Raw genomic sequence first — 22,614 nt, forward strand, 5'->3', positions numbered from 1 at the left:
ATTCCTAATAAATAAGGGTTGCAATTTTTCCATTAAACAAAGGTGTTTACTAAACACCACTGAATACTAATTTACTGTAATAGCCAATGAGCTCACCCCTTTCATCAGTTACTGTGGCCATGTTACCTCATTCGTATTGCTCAACCACTCTTGGGAGAAGTGTGATTTGAACAAGGAATTGTGATCATCGGGTGCTGTAGCATTTAAAGAGCAGTGTGGGCTCTGGCAAAATTTGCTAACAGGTCTGAATCAGCTAACACAGTAATTTCGTTAGCTAACACCCTGTTGCCTTAGATGCAGCTCTACCTTGCCTTTGGAAGATAGAGGCCAGCCATGAAATGACAAATTTAGTGTTCACCCTAGTAAGATACCAGGTTCAACACGGGAGCTAATGAATCGTCATTTCACAAGCTGACACTCAAAAGGCTAAAGTCTGACCTTGTTAAGCATGATTTATATCTAGCGTGGGATTCTGAAAGATTACATTTCTGCAAGAGCTGAATAATTAAATGAAGCGAAGCAGTATCTTGGACTATGCAATGGCATGACAGCGAAATAAAGGCCAGAACTCATCTCCCACAATAAAGAACAAAATAGCAATTAAACCACGTTACCTTGCTCCATATGTAATTGAGATAGATAGTAACTACAAGTTTCCTGTTAATGCAAGACTTGCTGCCTGACACAGTTTAATTTAGAAAGTTTGAGTAACATGAAACTTCTTCAAATTTCTAGCAGTTAGACCGGAAAGGTAAACATTGCTCTTGAAGAACTTAGATTTGTGTTTCTTGGATGAGAAATGCTGCGGCCTACGTTCTCCAGTGTAAGGACAGGCATACGGCTGAAGCGTCAGTGTCTGTGCCAGCTCTGTGGAAAGCTCCATCTGTGAACATGTAGGTAACACACAGTGACACCCAGGGCCAGTGTTCACCAGTGACAAACCCAATTCCTTAATTCTGGAGTTTGGACTTGAAAGGGAGACCTCCCAAGAACGCCAGGTTGTCCTGTATAATTGGTTTGTTTCTTGAGAATTTAATTTATTGACCCTGAGAATTTAATTTATTGACCTAGTGATTTAGTATTACAATGTCTGTATACTGTAACGCTTTGACACGCACCATACAAAATGATGTGGGCCCACTTGTGCTAGTTCTAGCAATTAGGTTGTCTTACCTGAAATCTGCGCCTTGGAGTTTTTCAAACATCTCCTGCTTGCTGTTGGGCCGGGGGATAACATTCTTGCTCCACGTCAAGCTGTGCTGGTCATCAGGGCGTGGTACAAAGCCACTGGCGATGCTCTTCCTCCTTTCTGGGAGGGCATCTGAACCGGTGTGACAGGGCTGGGTAGGCTAGGACAGGAAAATAGTAGATGTTCAGGTGCTCAGCCAGCTAGGCTTTGAAGGGAGGAATGTCTGCCTACACAGGAAGTTTTGGGTGCCTTTGAGCGCCAAGGTGAGGCAATTTTTAAATGCATAGATTCCCCAAAACATTGACAAGACAATGAAAGCTGTTGCACCCTCATATACTGTTACATAAATAAGCCCCAGAGCATTTACCTTACAGGCGAACTACAAGGTTGCAAATGTACACAGCTAAAGCACGCGTTACTCAAACTCCTACAGGACGGTATTTGAGATCATGCTTTTTTATTATTATTTTTTTTAAAAGCCATGATGTGCAATCTTTGTGCTTCAAAAACCTTTAAGATACAAATCATAAGCTGATTCCTAGTGTTAAAAACCAACAAAAACAATAACAAAAAAACCAACCAAACGAACAAAAAACCCCCACCCAAAACCCCCACCTGCCAGGTTAGTCGGTAAAGGTTAAGCTCCAGCTTGGAGGTGTGCACAGCAATGGTCATACAGCCCTCAGGTGGTTTGCTTGCCGAACAAGTGAGTAGAAATATTGAGCAGAAAATGTCCCAGTAATCAAATAGCTGCGCCAGACAAGGTCTGAGAGAGTAGACATACTCAGAAGCACGATTTGAACGTGAGAAGTAACACACGGTCAGATTACACTCACAGGAGGCTACAGAAAGCACATGGTTTGAGAGACAGTCCAGCATGTGAATCAGGTACAGGAAGCCTGCATGGATTAAAATTTTAAAAAGTCCACATTTGCTTTTATAGCAAAAATTAAGTCCTGTTAGGGATACAAAGCCTGCCCCTAGGAATAGGCTGTTTCCCACTATGCACAAACGCAAAGACCACATGGGGAGCGGGAGGTGCACGGCTGCACCCCAGTGCCCCGGGATGAGCGATGAGACCTGGGAAGGGCGGTCGGAGCACCTGAGCCGTAGGGCGAGCAACCCCTCTGCGTGCCAGCACCCCCAGACCTGTACGGCCGGTATGCCCTTCTGTCAGAGCGCCAGGAAGACAGGGAAGACAGGAAGACTTGCACAGCTTCTACAGGATGGAGGAAAAGCCACAACACTTAGCCACCAGCCCTAAGCTGCTACAGCAAAGAAGATTTTTAAAAACAAAACAAACAAAAGAAATCAGGTGAAGGAAGAGGTGATCACAGAGAGAGAAAGCAGCAGAAAACACAATAGCATAAGAATGAGCAGATAATAGAAGGCAATGGCACTAATCTAGCTCGTGGAGCTGAGATACTGTGTTCACCATTCTGAAAACACGCTTACATAAAAATAAGCAGAAAATAAATGATGCTGTGGTAATGTAACTCTGCACGGTTAGCTTTAATGGATCCATCTTGTTTAAATTCTGTTTCTTCAGCCAGACATGTCATCCGGCAAGGACATTTTCTTTCTTTCTCTGTCAGAGGAAAAACACTGTACTGGAAAAGGAGGCTAGTTTGGAAATTTATTAGAAACAACAAAAAAAAAGACATATTTTCTTTATTTTTTCCTTTTTTTTTTTTTTTTTTTTTTTTTTAATCTTCCAAAGCAGACCCTTGGAAGTTAATGCACATAACCTCTCCTTTTTAAAGGGATGTCTTTGCAAAGGAGTAGCCAGTTTTGTGAGGCAAGACAGAAATGTCTTCCTGTGGGCTACAGTTGGAAGCCTTGAAAAATGTGTTCGTGAAACTTGGGATGTAAGAGAGTCAAGTCTGAGGGCCGTAAGTAGAATGTCATGAAGTGCAAGCTGTACATTATCTAATAAACTAATAAGAGTATTTATATGCAATCTAACAAAAAAAGGCTGTGTATTGGAATTACAGGAAACAGGCAGAGTCCAAGATGGACAAGTTTCATAGCTTGAACAGCCACAGCCAAATCAAAACAGAAGGCCAAGCACAGAGAGCACGAAGGGATACTCCATCCTAAGCCTGACGCTATAAACTAGGAGGCCAGGCAGCTTGCTGCTGAGTGTCCATTTAATGCAAGGACTGACACTCACAATATCAAAAAATAAAAAAAAAAGGGGGGGGGGAGTGGGAGTGAGTTGGCCTCAAAGGTTTAACTCTGCTTTTGTTACCAACATTCTCATAGTTCCTGTGTTTGTTTTGCTAGAGCATTTGTAGCCCACAGCGAGCTTCAGTCCCTTTGATCAAAATCAGCTTTAAAAGCACGCCCAGGGTTTGGGTCAGTCATTTAGATGCAAGCACCGACTACGATTCAGGCAACAAAAGAACAGCTAGGTGCAGGCCACCCATGCAGCTTTCCATATTAATGAGCGCAAATCCTTTAGTCTTGCAAACTGGGGTGTCTGTGTGGGATTTTTGCACCAACAGGCTGAAATGCAACGCTCAGGAAGTCTATACAGCACTATGGTAATCAAGAGAACACATGGTGCGACATTTGGCATCTAGTCTATAGAAGTGCCTCAACCCCTACGTTTCATTAGGGGACATTACAATTTCTTTTAGAGCTGCTAAGCCAGCTGGCCAAAAATTGTTCTTCTTTTCTCATCCACTGCACGCTGACAGGGAAGTTAGTTAATTTAACAGAAATTCTCCCCATTATCTCTGAGCATCAAAGCAAAGAAAAAAAAATTTAAAAATCATTTTGTGCCCTGGCTGATTGATATGTTTTTCTATGAGCTTTGTAAGATTGAGTCAACCAGTGCTATCACCATCGATTTTAACAAATATTTTTACTTCCAAAAGTATTATGCTAGATTTAGCGTGTCATACGTTATCTGCCTTCCACAACGTGCAGGACAGCTGCTGCTGCACAAAGGCAGGTGCCAGGGTCAGTACCCAAAGACAGTCTTTACCTTCAAAGTTGGTCCTGCCTTCCTGAGAGAGAATTTCAGGGGCTTATCTTTCAGAAGTCCTTGGAGCTTCTGTAGCTGAAACCTGGCTCTTGGCCCACGTGTGGGTAACTCACTCAGCTGCTGTGGAGTGCCAGTGAGCTTTCAGCTTGGTATCATCAAACGTAGTCTGCAGAATCTGCTTAGCATCTTCACAAGGCCAACAACAGAAAAATCAGGCAATAGAAACCAGTTAGATGGAAAAGGTAAGTTTTGGCTGTTTGAACTAAGAAAAAAGTAGGCTAAAAGCCTCTATTGCAACCAAACAACCATTCACACAAGGACTCAACTAGAACAAATGATACAGGTATTAGAATAATGGCTAGTGCCCCCAAAGACAATCCACTGTCCTGTCGGCTCCATAAAACACACATGAAAGCAGAATCGATCCTGACCGCTTCCAAAAGCATTTCTCTGTAAGAAGAACTGCACTAAGCAAGTGTTTGCAAGTTACAGGGCAATGTGCAGCCAAAAAGTTTTAAAAGATGAAAGGTCCTAGCAACCACAATAAATCTATTATTTCCAGCTTGCAAACGTTCCAGTGAATTTCAGATGGTTCTGGGGAAAAAGAAACATATGGCAAACCTTTCAAAATACCCTTTCATAATGAAATACAGCTTTGTCTTTTACTATTTGTGTGAGAACATGATGTTCTACGCTGACCACCGCACCAAGGCACACTACAGGCTGCTGTGACAGCGTGCAGATTTAACCGGCTCATCTCAGCCCCCTCTGGACCAATTATCTGGTATTGCTTACAGTCTGTGAGGTAGCTTTTTGTCTGACCTTGGTAACAACAAAAGCTGATGGTCATCAATCTGTATAAAGGAAGATCAGGCAGCCAACAGAGCTAGCTTTACAGAAGAATAAGCCGAGAAGGATCTCTACCTCCCTGTCGTATTTTACTAGAGACAAAGGAACTACGGCTAAGAAGTTAGGTAAACGGAGAGGTAAAATTGGAGTATGGCCAAGGTCTTACATGCTAAGGTGCCTCATTTGCTAGAGTACAAATAGTTTTGCTGTACGCAGATCTCCTTGCTAAACCTCTTCGCATTCAAACTCCCTTCCTTGATGGCAGAACTGAACAAGCTTCGGGTGTCAGAGCTTGAAGTTAAAAGCTTTTTGATTAGTTAATTTTAACAGATCCATTGCCAGCCTGTGGGGCTGTTGTCACGAAGAGCTCAGGTGGCTTCTTGTAAAGACCAGAATCAATGTGCCATTTGTCCCAGCTCCAGCTGTCTCGTGACAGCACTGGCTCCATGTCAGCATGCAGAGCATTCTCCTGCCATTTCTAAATGAAAAAATCACCAGGGAGGAGTCACAAAAAAATAAGTTAGCCCGATCATTGGGTAGCGATCTAACAACTACCATAATAGGATCTCACCAAAGTCCAAGCTCCACTACACAAGACTACTTCTCTCTGTCAGTAGTCTTTCAATTTGTTATGTTTGATACACATGAATAAGAACAAAAATCCATTTTGTGAGCAAGCTGCTGACACTCTAGTACTGGGCTGTTATCTAACATACAGGCACTTACAGTATACTTGAGAAATACCTGGCAGGGGATTCAATTTCATATTTATGTCACATTCCTCTGCAGTGGTATAAGGGGTCTGAGGCACTTTCCTGTATTTCATAGACAGCTGCTAAACTCACAGGCGAAGGTGGACCATCCCTCTTGTCCATGTGACTCGGTGTCAATATCCTTCGCTGCACAAGGAGGCTGTGAGAGGACAGACCCAGTCCAACACCTAACTAGTTATTTATCTTATCCCAGTGGTAAGAAGTGGACTAGCTGTACAGAATTGCCGGAACAGTGAGAGCTACAGATCATCTCAAGGACAATCTTAAAGCATAGTGCTTTTAGAAAGCAGACGCTGTCCGAGTGCTTCTAAAAATACAATCATCAGTACTGGGGCCAAGAGCCCAGGTGTCCCGAGGAAGCAGGTGAGAGAAGCAGCATGTGCACTGGCAGGAATATTCATCATCACGATTGCGAAACAGAGTTCAACTTTTTGCGGTCCTCTGACTACCCACTGCTGAAATACCAGTTATATTTTTTCCAGACAAAACTATCCTTCCTAAGCTACAAAGTAACTCCCGCGGTCTGTTGTTAGCCCTGTAACTGCACAGTTTTAGGTAAAACAGTGACAGTAAAGGATAGCTGAGTCAGTGCAGAAACTGTGTGGAAATACTTTAGGAAACCGGAAGAACTCCAAGAACTCTTTTGCCTCCCAAGGGACAGTGTTACAAAAGATAGTCAAATCCAGTGTTTGAGAAGAAAACCAGAAATGGTTAAAGCAGCAATGTTATCAAAACCAGACTGCTTCAGAATGGGATCCTAATAGTTTTCTGCTTTTGTTCCATCTTTAAGGTGACACGAATGCTAAGTTCAGAATCAACCTCCATTATCCAGCATAATGCTGGTCATGCCCATGAGGTCCCTGCTTCTGCAGGAGGAGCCTCCTTCCTCTTTTGTCACAGCTCCATGGATGCTACCCAGGTATTGGTACTGCCAGGTTACACTTAGTGCCATTCAGGGTAAGATGTCAGCTCTCTTCCCCCTTCTCATCCCATCAGTAGGCGCCAATGGTCAACACAACATACTAGTCAACCGCTACTCCCACGCCGAATGTCACTGTCCCCCATTTATTTAAGTTCAGTAACCCTGGTGTCAGTCATCAGCTGCTGCACTGTAAGCCTGCTGACCCTTTTTCAGCTTGTCAGTTTTGATCCTGTACTGCCTAGTTCCCCTCCTCTTTTTTATCTCTTCGGCAAAAGGCACCAGCAATTACACTGTACTGGTTGGCTTCTGTTACTCTCGGTCAGTGAATCCTCTCTGCTCCTTCATGAGAAGATACATTCTCTAGCATCATGGATCAGAAAAAAGCACTTTGTTTTCACTAACCATTTCACTTCAGCTATACTCTAACCTTTCTGAGAAACTACTTTAATTTGTATGGAAAAAAATAAATAAATAAAGCCTGAAAATTAAATGAACATGTGTACATTCTTGCAAGATACGATAGCAAGCCTCCAAGCATTCAGCTTGTTCCATGCTGTGCTGTGACTGTGGTCAACTAATTTGGTAGAATTTACTGATCCTGCACAAAAAAAACCTGTTCTATTCCCTTTATTTCCTCATCTTGCCAATTCTAATAACATCCAAATTTCTTCCTAACAGCAGACCACATGTGCTTGAGTGTACCCAATGCCGAAGACTGTTCAGAACAGGGAACTGTAAACTAGTCAGGTTGATGATCCAGTAAAATGGCAGAAAACTAGAAGCTAAATAGTAAAGAACAAGAGAAGGGAGAGAGGACACACGGCAGGAAGAAACTGATAGAGAACACAGTGGTGGAGGACAAACACCCCATAAAACTGTAACCACAAACCATAAAGAAAAGATGGAGGAAAAATAAGCAGTGAGAGAATTTGGAAACACAAAGGAAGGCTGCAATTAGATTGGCAACTCATGAAGAACAGCCTGGAACCCATTCATCATGGAATGCAATATTACGATTTTCTCTGACACTAAACCCCACCTGTAAATGTAAAACAAAGCACACTATAGTCCATTAATACCTATTAATATCCAATTAATACTGGCAAATGGGTTTTCTGTATGTGTTCAGGGTAGAATTTGTGTATCCAAACAAAGTATCACCTGAGTGAGCTAGATGCTGATGTACCCAAACTGCAAATATCGCCCTCACCCTCAAAAAAGCTGCCTAGGCTGTACCCCTCAAAAGAGACTTCCACATGCTAAAGCAGGCTGCCTCTTTCAAGGCTCCCAAAATGCTTGAGTTCACTTTGGACTGTTGATGTAAGTTTTCTGTTACCTCACTTAACTCCTCCAGACGTGCCTCATCAGGCATCCGAGGGTGCAGGTTGCTTTCAATGCTGCTCTTGAGCCCAGGAAATACAAATCCATCCGGTGACAGCCACATACTCCTGGAGTTTGCAAAGGGTTCCTTACAGGCAGCAACCACATCCACTGGGTCAAATGTGGCTGACAGATAACCCACGACAATAAGTGAATCTGTTCTTTGGTTCCTACAAAAAAAAAGATTTTTTTGTTGTTGTTAATGTGAATTCCCCTTTGCTGGGAGAGGAGCCCACAAGGTACAGAACCAGTATAATTTCTCTCCTTAAAACTGCAATCATAGATCAAAATTATACAAAATATATATATCATTACATATTTTAAAATGGTTTTAACTCTCATTCTATTACGATCCAACGATGGATTTAATGGCAAGTGGTATAATGGGATCTGTGACAAATAATTACAGAAAGAAGTATCTTTAATATTATTTGTGCAACAAGAGAACTGCAGTTCCTCTCATGAACAGTTTTCACAGAGCTATAGTAATTTCCACTAGCTGATAGCAAAATAGCATTTGTTATTAAGATTCAAGCCAGCCATGCAGACAAAAGCAGATAAATGTGATTCTTCAAATGTGTTCTTAAACGTGTTCTTCAAATCACTTCATACTGCATACGCCAACACTGCGATTACTTGAATTCTCCCACTTATAAATGTGTGGGACTCAGAACTGGAAGTGACCACCTAGATTATCAAAGTCCACAGTCAAAACGACAGCCCAAGTCATGGAGACAAGACGACTCGACTGTAATGAACGGCATTAAGAGCAGGCTTTTACACCAGAGTACCTCTCAGACTGAGACCTTTTTGGATACCAACTTCCCTTCCTACGCACTACATGGGAGTACTAGTGTAAACCTATTTAATTCCTCTCTCTCTTTTCAGCACTACATACAGCAAGCAAAGGTCTTCCAGTTACGTGTCTCAATTCACCTTTTCCATTTCCTGGCGAAGATGCTTCTTTGCAAGTTCTGCAGAATTCAGGCTCTGAGAGCTGTAATTAAAGACAGCTTTACCATCAACAGGAGAAATCCTGAAAGCTTCAAACTTTGGCTTTTTCATCTGTCCTTTCAGTTGGCATACAGCACCAATGTTAGCCTGCAGAGATTACATCTGAGTTCTGTCTGAATTGGTAATTCACAGTGTTACGAAAAAAATTATGAACAAGCAAATGATTCTGTAAACATTTAAAAAATCTTTAACAAAACAAAAACCCTAAAAAAACCCTATATATAGATTTATTACACAACAGCTCTTTGTTAAGAAAATACTCCACAGAAGACACTCTCAAAAAAAATAGCACCATTCCACCCTTGCATATGACATTGCAAGAGCAATGGCAGCAGACTGGCGGCAAGCACTCTCCAGAGGATGACCTCTACTTACAGATCTAGAGGTGCTGATTGTCTTCAAACAAAATAAGATTCGTTCTTTCATTTCTATGATTCCATTAACACCCCAGCGAATACAGTGACATGGGAAACACCATTCATCAGGGCTCTTTAAATTTCTCTACTGACACAGTACAATTAAACCCTCATACCCTTTCTTCATTGACTTAAGAACATCATTCTACTGCGTTTATGGTAATTACGGCTTTGAATTCAGACTCTGTCATAACAGGTAATTACAGCAAGAGAGTAAAATTGCATTTTGGATGTCACTTCCCTGTGACATCCACTTCCCTTTTTTTTTTTCTTTTTTTTTTTTTTTAATTAAAAAGCCTGAAAGTTTACTTTACCTGCTATTAAAAAAGAATTTCATATTTTCTTTTCTACAGAGGACTTCCCATTCCTCTATTATCCTCTTGATTAAAAAGCACGTATAAAATGAAAACTGGTTAAAACACATACACTGGGAAGACTGCTAACTTTATACAAATAACAAAATAACTCTACACTGAATCTATACAGAATGATTAGGCCTAAGAGCTCTGCTGCGCTCATCCTCCCGTGAGGTTACAAATGCAAGCACTGGGAACAATTACTTAAGACAGTCTTCTTTTGTAGCCTCACGTAATACTCCTTTATCAACAGACTGACTAAAAAAGGAAATACTTACAAGTTAAATTTCTTTCAATATCTCCAAGACAGTACCCTTATACAGGAACACAGATCAGGCAAAACCTCTTTGTACTAAAATATATACAGGAAAAAACATTCAGAACTATTCTTCACAAACCATGGGATGGCTAGAGTCCTCAACTGAGCAAGATACTCCAAAAAACAATTCAGACTCCCAGGAAACATGTGGGATACCTCCTCTTTGATGTCTATGCTAACAGGAAAGGGTTTAGTTTCAATGTGTTTTCCCTGAGGCAACAGAAGTGGTAGATGGATGCTGGTAACAAGCCAGAAGAAGTTCTAAAATTCTTCACCATTTCCTTAAAGCTCAGCTCAGCTCTGTCTGCAACTGCTGGTTTTATTTAGTCAAGAACAAATGCCATTCTGGTTGCCCAAAGGCAAGCAGGTCTTTCACACGGTAAGAGAAGAAAGCACTATTTTCACATGAGCTAAGTTGGCTCAGTCCCCGCGAGCACCTGAAGCCTGGATGACATCCTGAAGCACAATGGGGGAGCTATGGAGAAGAAAGAGACAAAGAAAAATAGGAACCAAACCCCAAAAGAAATTACAAGTCCTTTAAATAATCAGTTTCCTCACCACTCACACTGCGTCTCCTCTGTTTACCTGTAAGCACTAGAATTGCTTTCCCCTTTGAGAAGCAATTACATTTGCAATTCAACTTCTGCAAAATAAAATTACCCTGCACTTTTGTATAATGTTTGCATAACACCTACAAATACCTTACCAAAAGTTTTTAAGTCTAATGAGTCATTGTTTCAGGAGAAGAAGGAGGTCTTGATTAAGGATATGAAGTTTTGCAACTATTAGGCTTGCTTCTCACATACCGCAAACTACTCACCCCAGTATGGTTTCTCTCAAAAGACATTTTGGCTGCTATTTCTTTCTTCTGCTGCACACACGTTTCATTGTAGTTATGTAACGAAGAATACACTGCCTGTTTCACTCTGCTAACTTTTCCTGGTACTGTGTAATCATCAGAGGAAAGTGAGAGTAAAGGAGGTTTTTGAATGAAGAGATCCTCATCAGTTAGGGGAACGCCATAGTTGTGACTCAAGACTGCGATCACCTCTGCTGCGGGCAGCAGATCCCCCAGAATTACATCCCTCAACCTCTCACTGTGACAGAGGTAACTGAGCCTACAAATAGACATCAACATTTTATTAGCTTACAAAAACTTTACTGTCATCAAATCATTACAGTTAGTATTACTGTGGAAAAACTATACAACCTTCTTGAAACCTCTGTTTATTAAGAAGTTCAGGTCAGTTCATGTATGCTGGTATTCCGCAGCAATAGAGAAGGTTAGCAATATACCTACTAGGAATATTCTAGGAATGCTGCCGGCACTAGATTTAGCTGCAAGTTAATGATTAGTTGCTGAATTTCTCTAGCCCCTGGCTGGAAATGCAATAAAGCAAAGTCCCTTCACACACACTGGTTCCAGCGTATGACCCATATTTCTGTTGAATACCCACTAAAATCCATCCTGCCTTACCTCTATTTTACGTCTCGTTCTCATCAAATTTAATTCTGTGTGCTATTCATGGCAACGCTTACCTCATCTGATTTCATTCACTAAATTTGGCCTGCAAAGCCTAGTGTTAACACAAAAGCGGTTCTAAGTATATGACAGCTACTGAACACCATACACACACCCTGTGTACGTGCCCTTAAATTCAGTTCTCAGCCTCTCTGGCTCAGGCCATAGCAGAGGCCACGAAATAAAGTGACTAACAGCCAAACAGAGCATGATGATTCCTTGCTCAAACTGGAAATTTGTTAACTCACTTATCACATACCTGTTCTTTATTTGGGGAGAGTAACTTTACAAAGTACGGTAAAAGAATTCAATTGTAAAATCACTGCAACAACATTATTTTCTTACCATTACTTCTGAACAATACATACAACTGATAAATGACATTAATTTCAAAGTTGCATCAGCATTAATGACACAAATTGAGTTTATATCGGTATGTTAAAAATTCAATTGGCCATTGTGCACATGGATCACATGCATTAGTTTTTCTACATTAAAATTAATTTTCTGGCTAATTCTAGCAGAAAGAAGTATATTGGGAAGCAGCAGTTTCTGTTGTGCACCCATTAAACCAGTGACTGACTACAGCAAACCAAAAGCCAGTAAAACAGGAGCTGTACAAGTTAGAGACTGCTCTTGAACACAGTCCACAGCCCGTATACTCCAGTGAAGAATTTCTTTGTATTTCTCTGAATAGTTACAGATGCAGCAGAATGAGGGTATGGCAAAAAGGACGAACGCCCAATGCCCGGCAGACGTGATTCGCTCACCTGTTGATGGTGGGGTGCTGAAAAGAGCTGGTGTCGAGAAGGGCATCGTCTCAGCCACTGAAGATGCTTTTACTGAGGTTCTCTCTGATTTTATAGCAATGAGTACTATGAAGTACAGTAATCGTTCCTGCAGCTTCCTTTCTCTCTAGTGGAAAAATAACCCCCTGCATTTAAAATTCTTCCAGCCATCCCGAAACCTTCACTTTCACTGCAGGGACCTGAGCTGCAGCTATCTAGCAAGTTGTGCACAGCAGCCAACCTGCTGATTTAATTTTCCTTTTTTTTAGACAGGAGATACTGCAATAAAATTTCACAAGAAAATTAACTACCAAGTATCTAAACTATGCAGTATTACATTTTTCTCTACCTCAAATATTGTCAGCACATAGCTAAAGGAAGAAAAGTATTTACCAACCATTGTTGAAGGAAAAAAATAAAAAGAAACAAAGGACTTTTAAGGACATCACAGTGATGGCCACCAGTCACTTCCATAGTGTATTCTTTTCCTCACCATCTCACAGCATAAACATGAAACGAATTACAGGTACGTGAAGAGGTACCCAAGTTACATGCAGATCATTAGAATGAATATACTTCAGAACTTTAAGTGTAAAGGCACATTAACACCAATTTGTTATGAAATCAGATTGATGTCTAGGAGACATTCATTCTTTCTTGTCTCAGGACTAAATGTCCCCATTCATTTCAAATAAGCTTTGCAGGATTTCAGTTCAGAAGTTAATCTAAACAAGCCAGTCTACTTCTAGCAAGAAAGCAAGCAATCACAGCTCATCTCTGCCTTCTAAACCCAAGTTGCTCATATCAACGATGGACGGTACCTTTATCCACCTCTCAATAGATATGTCTTAATTTACAAATAAACAAACAAAAAACCAAACATGCATAGAAATTGTCTCATAGATTAGTAAAATATATAGATAGAGATGTATGCACATAAGACTTCACCCACTTTCTTTTTCTTCAATCCATTTCATGAGGTGCAATGTCAGAGACGCTGTAAGGCAAATGGCTGAGAATACGTGTGCTGACATGAGCAACCTGGCAGAGATCCAGCAATAGATCATGCAACAAAACCCCCAAACAAAAAGCCAGGAACAGGAAAAATATTCTCCCAACTCTCACAAAACTCTTCCTTTCTCTAGTTATCTTAGGAAAACTGTTTTTAGAATTCCCCACTTAGTTCAAGTGACTTTCTGGATCTATCAAGTCCTATTTGGCCTCCTCCTTTACTCCATCTCTATGAGAACTGAGCAGAGAAGTAAATCCTTCCCAGCTGATGCTTCTGACACTGGAATCTTCTCTTTCTTCAATTTGTATTATATTCAGATATTTTCTGATATACTATCCTACTGATACACCTGTCTCCTCTTCTTTACAAAGTATAAATTCCTGCCCAAACTGAAAGTGGGCTCACCAATATCCAGTTATGACTACATCAGCAGTTAGAAAACCATGTTCTTCCATCTTACCGCACCCGATCCAAAATCTGAGTTACCCATCAGGCCCACAGACTGCTTTCATCACAGAAAAGATAGCCAAGAGTATTATTTTTTGTATCATGTATTGACTCTACTTTCCTAACATTTCATGTCTTCATTTCTTGACTATGAATCTGGACAAGGCTTGGAAACATGCCCAAGGAACCATACCTCTGACATAAAGCAGAGGCTGTTTTGTTACAGTGAAGAGGGGCTTACAGAGGCGGAAATGATAAAAGATAGCTTCCAGGTCTGTATACAGGCGTTGAGGGAAAGACAGTTGTGAGTTATATAGTATTTCCAGTTGTCCATCTTCATGTCTGTAAGTCCTGTAACGAAGTACCCCAGTGACAAGGTTAAAACAATCAGCCTGTATCGCAGGTTTCCTCAGTTCTGCAGTACAATTACTCTCTAATGAAACTGCTTTGCTTTTGTCCTTCAGATGGAACCTCTCACTCTACAGCCTTCACTTCACATGAACTGTTCTAAAAAATTATTTTGGACAAAATTACAAAGAAAATATCAAAACTCTCATGACATAACTGAGTTGCACATGCTTTCTTTTTAAGTCGCATGGAAAACATTTGAAAGGAAGCTCATCTCAGTTTCATCAGTGTTGTGCCCCTTACCAGCTTTATTACAGCTACAAAAGTAAGTATTTCTACTACAAATACCAAAATCCATACTGCAGCAGTAAAACAAAGCTTCAATTTAGGTTACAGGTGAGCACTGACAAGAGACAACTTTTCATGCAATAAATAATTTCAGTAACTGCAATGAAGTGACTTGCATTTAAAAAAAAAAAAATCAAACAAAAATGAAGTGACTTGCATTAAAAAAAAAAAAATCAAACAAAACAACAAACTACCACAGGGAAAGCTTGAACAACATGCTACAGTGCTGGAAAAAAATATCAATTATTTTTAAGCATGAAATTTGAGGAAGACATTCACCTTGAATTTGTCACATTTTCCCCTAAACTCAAAGGAAGAAACAGGTTGAAATCCACTTCCTCATGGTGACTGTTTTTGGTTTAGATCCCATTGAGTATTTTTTGTTATTATTTAGAATGGGCAGATTATAGTATTGTTCCCATAAACCAAGTAGCAGCTTAACAAACAAAAGTATATGTTGCCATCCTTCTCATTTTAACTTCACATGGATGATCCATGGTGTAACGTGATAAAGATGAGAAGATTATGCCTCAAGTGAAGCACCCATTGGGACTCATATCCACTAAAACCACATAGAAAGCATCAGCTATGTACTTGCCCATATATCTTTGCGTAGAAAGGGATGGGGGAGGTATAAATCAAATTAAAATCTCTTAATCTCAGGAAATAACTGATGAAAAACCTCAAACTCTCTTACCTTTCAAAGTGTTTATCCCACAGTTTCTTGATTGCTTTGTCTTTTAATCCCTCCAAGACAAAGAGATGAGTTGCTCCATCCAATAAATGAAAACCAGTAACAATATCCAACTCAGAAACTTTCTCAAGTGTGGTTTTCAGTTTTAATGCAGCAAGAGCCATTCCAATTAAGTGTACAGGACAGCAGTCCAGCTGGAGGGCTTTAGCATTGATTTCTGTAATCTCTGCCACCAAATGATGTAATAATGATGAATTATTGTAGTCAAAAGTGTAGATTATACAACCATATGGGCAATTTATGACTTGAGCATCAGCAATTTCTGCATGCATTCCCAATGGCACAGCTATTTCAAGTCTTACTTTCAAAAGTGAGTCTGATTCTAGATAATGTCCCATAGGTAGCAGGGACGAACTACTCAATGATTCTATTATTTTCTCATTTTTATCCTCCTCCCTGAAAGCAGCTGTATGTGGAGCTGAACAGTTATGGATGGGAGCACTGATAGTCAAGTACTTTTTACCCAACAATAAATCAGCTAGATGACTTTAGCTACCCCATGCCACACTTTGTTCTTCTTAAAAGAATTATAGATTGTGGCTTTGCAAGCAAGGAAGCTCACCCTACCCACTCTTTCATCAGCTTCATCCTCCCCAAACAAACATGGCTTCTTTGTGTTGTTTTACGTGTTTCTATCCCGGTCATGAACTTCAATCTCCAAAGGTGGACCTCTAAGACACCTCTGTAATTCCCCAGGTTTCCGTGTCCCTGCTAGAAGTACATTAACATCCTTAAAGTAGACATGAGTTCCATGGATTTGTCCATGAGTTTGATGAGGTGGGAAGTTGTGAAATTTGTATTTGCAGTAGGTGGGAACACGCAATCTCTAAAGAACAAAAACTGGGGAGAAACAGATATTTGTAGCATTAACCTTTTTCCTTTTTATTTTTTCCTCACAGAACAATCAGCTTTTCTAGTAGATAAGGTACGGGGGATGTACTTCACGGCACAAATTATGGTCTTCAAAGGCAGCAAAGAGGCCATTCTACATGCCTGGTTTGGGCATGTAGGTCTGGTCTGGATCCTGGGTTTGGGGAATATACTGTCCCCTTTGTTTGCCTGTCCTCAACTTTGTTGACTTTCCAAATATGTCAGAAAAACTCTCCTTGTTTCTAGATCATTATAGGAACATGCTAGGGACTGCAACAGCTCCTAGACCTTTTCTGTTTCTCCCTATACATTCATCTGTAGGATTTGAGGCCCAAAATAAATGCCTATAGCTAGAAGTTAGGAAATTCAACAAGTATCCAGAGATACTGTATGGAATGGACTGTATGACCTCCAACATTAGCCATTTGTTTACAAATCTGGGGAAGCACGTGGGGGATTCATTCCACAATACTGGTTGCAGTTCCTCCATGTAAGTGTCCATCAGCATTACAGCAGCCTGCATGGAGAGGCTACTTGCCAAGGACTATCCTGACAATTGCAAATTTGAAACAGTTCATTATTTCTTACAGTACCCTACTTGGCAAGGGAAACAAAGTCAAAACTTCTGTGGTCACTCTGCAGATTGCATTAGAAACTACAGAGTCTTTTTGTCTCCGTTATTTATTATGTTGCACAGTTACTGACATTTTTCCCCGTTTCTCTTCATAAAATGCTAAGCCAATTCACCTAGTCTGTCATAAGCCCTGCACTGTAAAACTCCACCTCAGAACTATATGCACCATTATAAAGTTCCTAACATAATATTATTAAACTATTTTCACAAAAACAGCAAAACATCCTACTAATGTTACGGTTCAGGCTGATGCAACTTGGATCAGATCTTTCATATGCTATTCCCTTATAATTCCACCTCAGCCGAGGATCAAGAAAATAGCTCCTGAAATCAAAGGTCTTTGACCTCAATTTCATTTTCACATCGACCATGTATCGTACTGAGAAAAGAGGCATTTTAAAATAGCATTTCTTTAAGCCTAAAAATGCAACCATTTGACATGGGAAGATATCTTCTAAGTCATCTCTCCAAATTTACAAACGTAAGACTAAAAACTTTAAACTATATTCTCACCAATATAGAACTTTTTTTGCGAACAGTATTTTTTAAGATGTGAAACATTCGCTATTTTTTTAAGTTAAAGAATATTTTTAACACAGGAATAGAAGTTGTTCTAATGAGCAAGTCAACACGTACTGACTTGTCAGCAAATTGTTGCAAACAATATAGCGCTGTGACTGAACTAGATCTTCTCTGGCTTACTCAAGATCCACTGCTCAGAAATCAAAATGGGATGACTATATATAAATTACTGCCCTTGGAAAACACAAGGATTGCTGTTCTGGCGCCAGTGCCTACGATAACATAGGCACTAATCTGCCCACATGTTTTTCAGGAAATATGTTAGTCATATTCTCCAATTTTGCTACTCATAAGGAAAGTTATCTTTAAAACTATGCCCGTATTTCAAGCAAAGCTACTTGAGGGTAACAAGGAAATTCTTTCAGAAAGAAGCAACGGTATGTGTTACCTGCAGCACTTCTATTGGTACAGGTGTGTTTGGGAGGCAGGTAGCTGAATTAATCCTCATCATCAGTGGATTCAATTAATGTCTTTGTCTTTCAGACAGAAGAGGTGTTTCCACAGTGAAAGTCACATAAGCATCTAAAACTTCAGGATTGTTTTCTGCCAGATGACTGATCACTGATTTTTCTCCTTTTTAAACATACAAGATTAAATACTGTTATAGAAGCAATCCCATCAAGGCACCCATATTTGATGCAATTAATTACAAATCTCCACTGAATTTGTATTAAAATAAAACAAAAGTATTGCTTTAGCTGCTTCAAATATTATTTATCTTTTACAGTAAGGAAGAAAATAGTCCCCAAAGCAGTGTCAGAACCCCTGCTTGGGCTAACTGCTGAAAGCACACAGAAGTTTATTTCTATTTGAAGCTGTAAATATACAGTTCGCATAAGCACAAAAATTAAAGCAGTTCAGAGACTTTTCATCATAATTAAACTCTTCGTTAAAGGTAAACAAGCACCTTTAAACAAACTGGCTTCTCTGCAAGCAGCTTTGCCACGTCCATACACTCAGCAGCTGAGTTCCATGCTCCATGACATACTGCTATTTCTGTCTGCGTGCACTGAACAAAGGGGAGTTTAATTCACTACACACAAAAATAGGACAACATATATTAATAATGAATGTTAATCTCATTACAGTCAGAAAACCACAGAAATAACCCACTCTACTCTGACCAATATCCCACTTTCAACACATTCTGAATCAAAGAACTTAGATGTCCATGCTGATGGAGAGCTACAATGCAGAGTTATTTTTGACATCCTGCCCTTCAGAGCACACAGACTTCTGAACATATGTCAGCCTCCCCCAGATCAAAACCAAATCCTAAACCTTTTATAACCAGACAGCTTTTATCCACAACATGAAATTCCCTCAGGATCTTTCAAGACAGTTTCCACCTGGCAGAGGCACCAGCACAGGTGCTTCAGAGGAGACACGGAGTGCACCCAGCAGGTCGCTCTTACCCTGCCCCTTCCTAACAGAATAATACCGCAGAGGAGAGGCATGAGATCTAACCGCAGTGAAGCAATGCCATACTTCCTTGCCACAGCAGCAGCAATGTTTCTTTTAGGACCAGAACCTCTTCTACCTGTTGATGGAAGCCAGGGTTGGACTGAGTAGGAAGGAGGAAACATTTTGTTGCAAATAATCAAAGAAGTAATTTAAAATTTACTGCAGTAGGTGGCATAATTCAGTATCATCCTTAGAAAAAGATGTCAATTATACACTTTAACACCAACTTAGGCTATAGGTATTTCAATAAGCTCAAACTTCCATTGCACAGTCCACTATACTGTATATAGAATCCCTACTTTACAAGGAAGTTAAATTTGCAACAGCAAGCATTAGAAGTTCATGGAATTACCAAAATAAAATTTATCTTTGCCACCTTACTATTCTTCCCTTGCGTATATGCATTATGACACATGTATGGTACTCTCTGTGATATGTATTCTGTTGCTTACAGAAACCTGTATTTTATAACTTCACATCTCCGAAACAGCAATGTTGTCATTTCTTTACCTCACAAGGATACCACAAAGATAAACTCCTTAATATTTGTCATTTTCTTAGAGACTGAGTAATTATTCCCAAAATTCTTTTTGCTCAGATCCAGTCTTTACCCAGCCAGTAAAAGCACAGTCAGTCCCAGCCTCGAGTATTTAAATCCTAGCTTCAGATGCTTTGTCCAATCAGTTAATTAAGCGAGTACAGAATTTCAGCACAAAGTAGTTTAAGTTTGACAAAAAAATGTAGCAAGCAAACACAGCAACTTAAAAGAAGAATTGTAGAAATATCACTGCTGCTGCTCCTGGTTTATTGTTATTCCTACAATAAAAGGAATGGCAGAATGTTTTAAGGACAAATTTAACACTCAAATGGAAGAAGAGAGAGGCATGCAACGTATTACTAAAGTTTTATCTTTTAATAACAATAGTAATGTGCCTAGAAATATTAGCAGTACCAAAACGACACTGAGGAAAAAACAGTCCACTCTGAACTGAAGCAAAATGATAACCCACATAGAAAACTCCCTACAAAGTGCGTAACTTTATCAAAAGCTTGGAAATGAAAAGTTCTAACTGCCTTAATTTTGAAAGAGACAGGGTGTGGAAGTTTGAGAGATAACTGTGTAGAACTGATCGCATAAGTCAGGGGTCTCCAGAGTCACGGGAAAGAAAGAGCAAACCAGCACCCCAGGTGAACAGAGCAGATGTGGTTTGGGGTTAAAGCTCTTCAAACGTAGCCCTGTGCTGCAGCCTGAGCTGCCCACCACCATCTGCGTGCACACAGAGGGCTCCAAAATGCCTGCCTGTTCCTCTGCACGCCCTGTTTTGCACTAGTGTTACTGCTCTTCAAAAGCTCTGTCCATAAAAGCAGGCACACCAAACTCGGCCACAGTGGACAGCAACAGAAAACAGTTGGCAAGCAAAGATCTGGCTGACGCTATCGGTGCATTCGCTTACTTTGACAGAACGATGCTACAACTGAATGTTAGCATTCATGCCTGGTGACGCTTATTGATAAGCAAATGTATTTTTCATCATGTGTGCCAGGAGCCATGTGCACTGCAACCCTGTGATGCTGTGCTAGTTTTTGGTCAGACAAGCACGCTGTTTAACAGAGGTCAGTTAATATATGCTTTAGCGTCCATTGTCGCAGGGGCTATCATCTCCTCCCACCTTTCATACGGCCTTAGTCAATTGTAAGCTACAGATGAGAGAGCAACATATCACTCAATGGGGCTGTGGGTTTTCATTTAACATAATGAACAAGCACTGGAAATAAAAATGGACTGTAAACCACAGATCGAAACCTGGTCTCTAGCGGAAAAAGCAATGCAAGTGATACAAAACAACAGCTTGATAATTTCGCAGTTGGAATAGCTGTTTTAGCTCCAACATTACTCTTTAACTGTTTTACACCATTGTTCACCCAAGTCCCTTGCAAAGATCCATCACTTCACCGTGGAACACTCCAAGTAGTATAAAAGAACCATCATCATCCCTGCTTCACACTACTAGCTAAGGAAACTGAAAAAGAAAGTTTTATTAGCAGCTGAAGAAACACAGAAAGCTCATGGCAGAGCCGGGACTAAAGCACAGGTCCCGTAACTCTTACTTCTTTGTTTCAACCTTGAATTCTTTAAAATAATAATAAAATAAATTTTTTTTAAAAAGAAGATAACCAGAATTCCCTATTGACCTTTTCAAATCTAGTCCATAAGTCCATCCAGAACTTACCATTCGTGGTGGCTGTTTTGTCTGCTTCATATGTCAGAATTCCCACATTATCATTTGTTTTCTCAGTTTCTTTTGAAGCTGAATTAACTGGGGGACCAGCAACTGCTTTCTGCTTCAGAAGATGGGCCTTATCCAGAAATCTGGTTTTTGCAAATATCATACTTCTGAAAACAGTAAAAAGACTTGAAGTTATTTAAGAAGTATGGAAAATAAAAAAACAAATCCCTGCCATGCTAATGATTCCATCCAAACAATTGGTTTTTTAAATTTCAAGTCTAAAAGAGCTCAACTGCCAGAATATAAATGTAAAGGAGATCAAAAAAGGATATCAACAGGATACATGGTCCTTCTCTTTTAAGTAAGTAAGAAAGAGACCAAGTACGTACCTGAAGAGATGCACAAAGTAAAACATCATATAGTACATACTACCTTACTTAGAGATTTTTCTGTACATCTGCTTTGCTTTTTGAGGAAAGAGAAAGATGTCTGTTCTAGTACTGTTCACATTTGGTATATACTGTAACACAATTACAGATAGACCAGAAATCTAGAATAAATACAGTTTTGCTCTATTATAGGAGCAACTGCCTTCTGAGGGAGAAAATGCAGCTAGGAATGCTGTCACTTAGTTTCAGCATTAACAAGCTTCCCAGACTTTGTAATATCAGCCACTGCTGTAAATGGTTCTTCACAAGCCATCACACATTTCATTCCCTAAAGTACACACATTCCTTACAAATTTGACATATTACTGCTGCTGAAAAATGAGTATTAATCAGAAACAATAGAAAAGGCTGTTTAACAGAGACGAATCTCACTGCATTTTAAATCTCCTGAATAAACAATTTTGTTGGCCCTGTCTTCAGATCCCTGTAATATATTGTACCCGGAGGGCAGCAGTACAAGATATACCACAGCAAAATTGTTTTATCTGTGAAGAACGCATTCAGCCCTAAAGATTCCTCACAATGGCGCGACAGAATCAGTGGTAGAATCTTACCTGCAGTTCAAGGAAATACAATGTCTGTCCAAGAAATGTTGACATCAGTGTTCACAAAAACTGGTCCCTGTTCTAATTAGCTTTATAGGCATGATTTAGGATAATAGCAGTTTGAAAATAAAGGCATTTGATGATGTTTTGAGAGGTACAATGTTTAGTAATGAAATAACTATAGTTCAATATATGTAGACAGATACATGCAATCTACTCTTTTACACACGTATTATGACATTAATTTATTTTTTTAAGGCTTTAATCTAACAAACATTTTATTGCTAATAGCATAGACTGCAAGAACTCTGTGTCATCTAGTCATCTCTGAGTGTGACCAGTATTATACGCCTGGGACACAAAGTACAACTCTCCCTGCCTACTGCCCCCATAGCTTCTCACAATGATAACTT

The 22,614-nt window shown here is 39.9% G+C and overlaps 1 protein-coding gene across 1 annotated transcript in view; it reads right to left on the bottom strand.

Annotated features, from left to right (window-relative positions):
• Positions 1-5,343: 5,343 nt before the first annotated feature.
• CFAP92 (cilia and flagella associated protein 92 (putative)) overlaps positions 5,344-22,614 on the bottom strand; it is a 28,248-nt gene continuing 10,977 nt past the window's right edge. Inside the window, 11 exon segments of the mRNA XM_072876384.1 lie at positions 5,344-5,508; positions 8,062-8,244; positions 8,246-8,275; positions 9,042-9,206; positions 11,031-11,328; positions 13,289-13,367; positions 14,173-14,330; positions 15,373-15,913; positions 15,916-16,255; positions 17,904-18,088; positions 21,211-21,374. Of these exon segments, the coding sequence (XP_072732485.1) occupies positions 5,344-5,508; positions 8,062-8,244; positions 8,246-8,275; positions 9,042-9,206; positions 11,031-11,328; positions 13,289-13,367; positions 14,173-14,330; positions 15,373-15,913; positions 15,916-16,255; positions 17,904-18,088; positions 21,211-21,374 (2,308 nt within the window).

The sequence above is a fragment of the Ciconia boyciana genome, chromosome 11 (assembly GCF_034638445.1).
Source record: "Ciconia boyciana chromosome 11, ASM3463844v1, whole genome shotgun sequence".
Classification (NCBI taxonomy): domain Eukaryota; kingdom Metazoa; phylum Chordata; class Aves; order Ciconiiformes; family Ciconiidae; genus Ciconia; species Ciconia boyciana.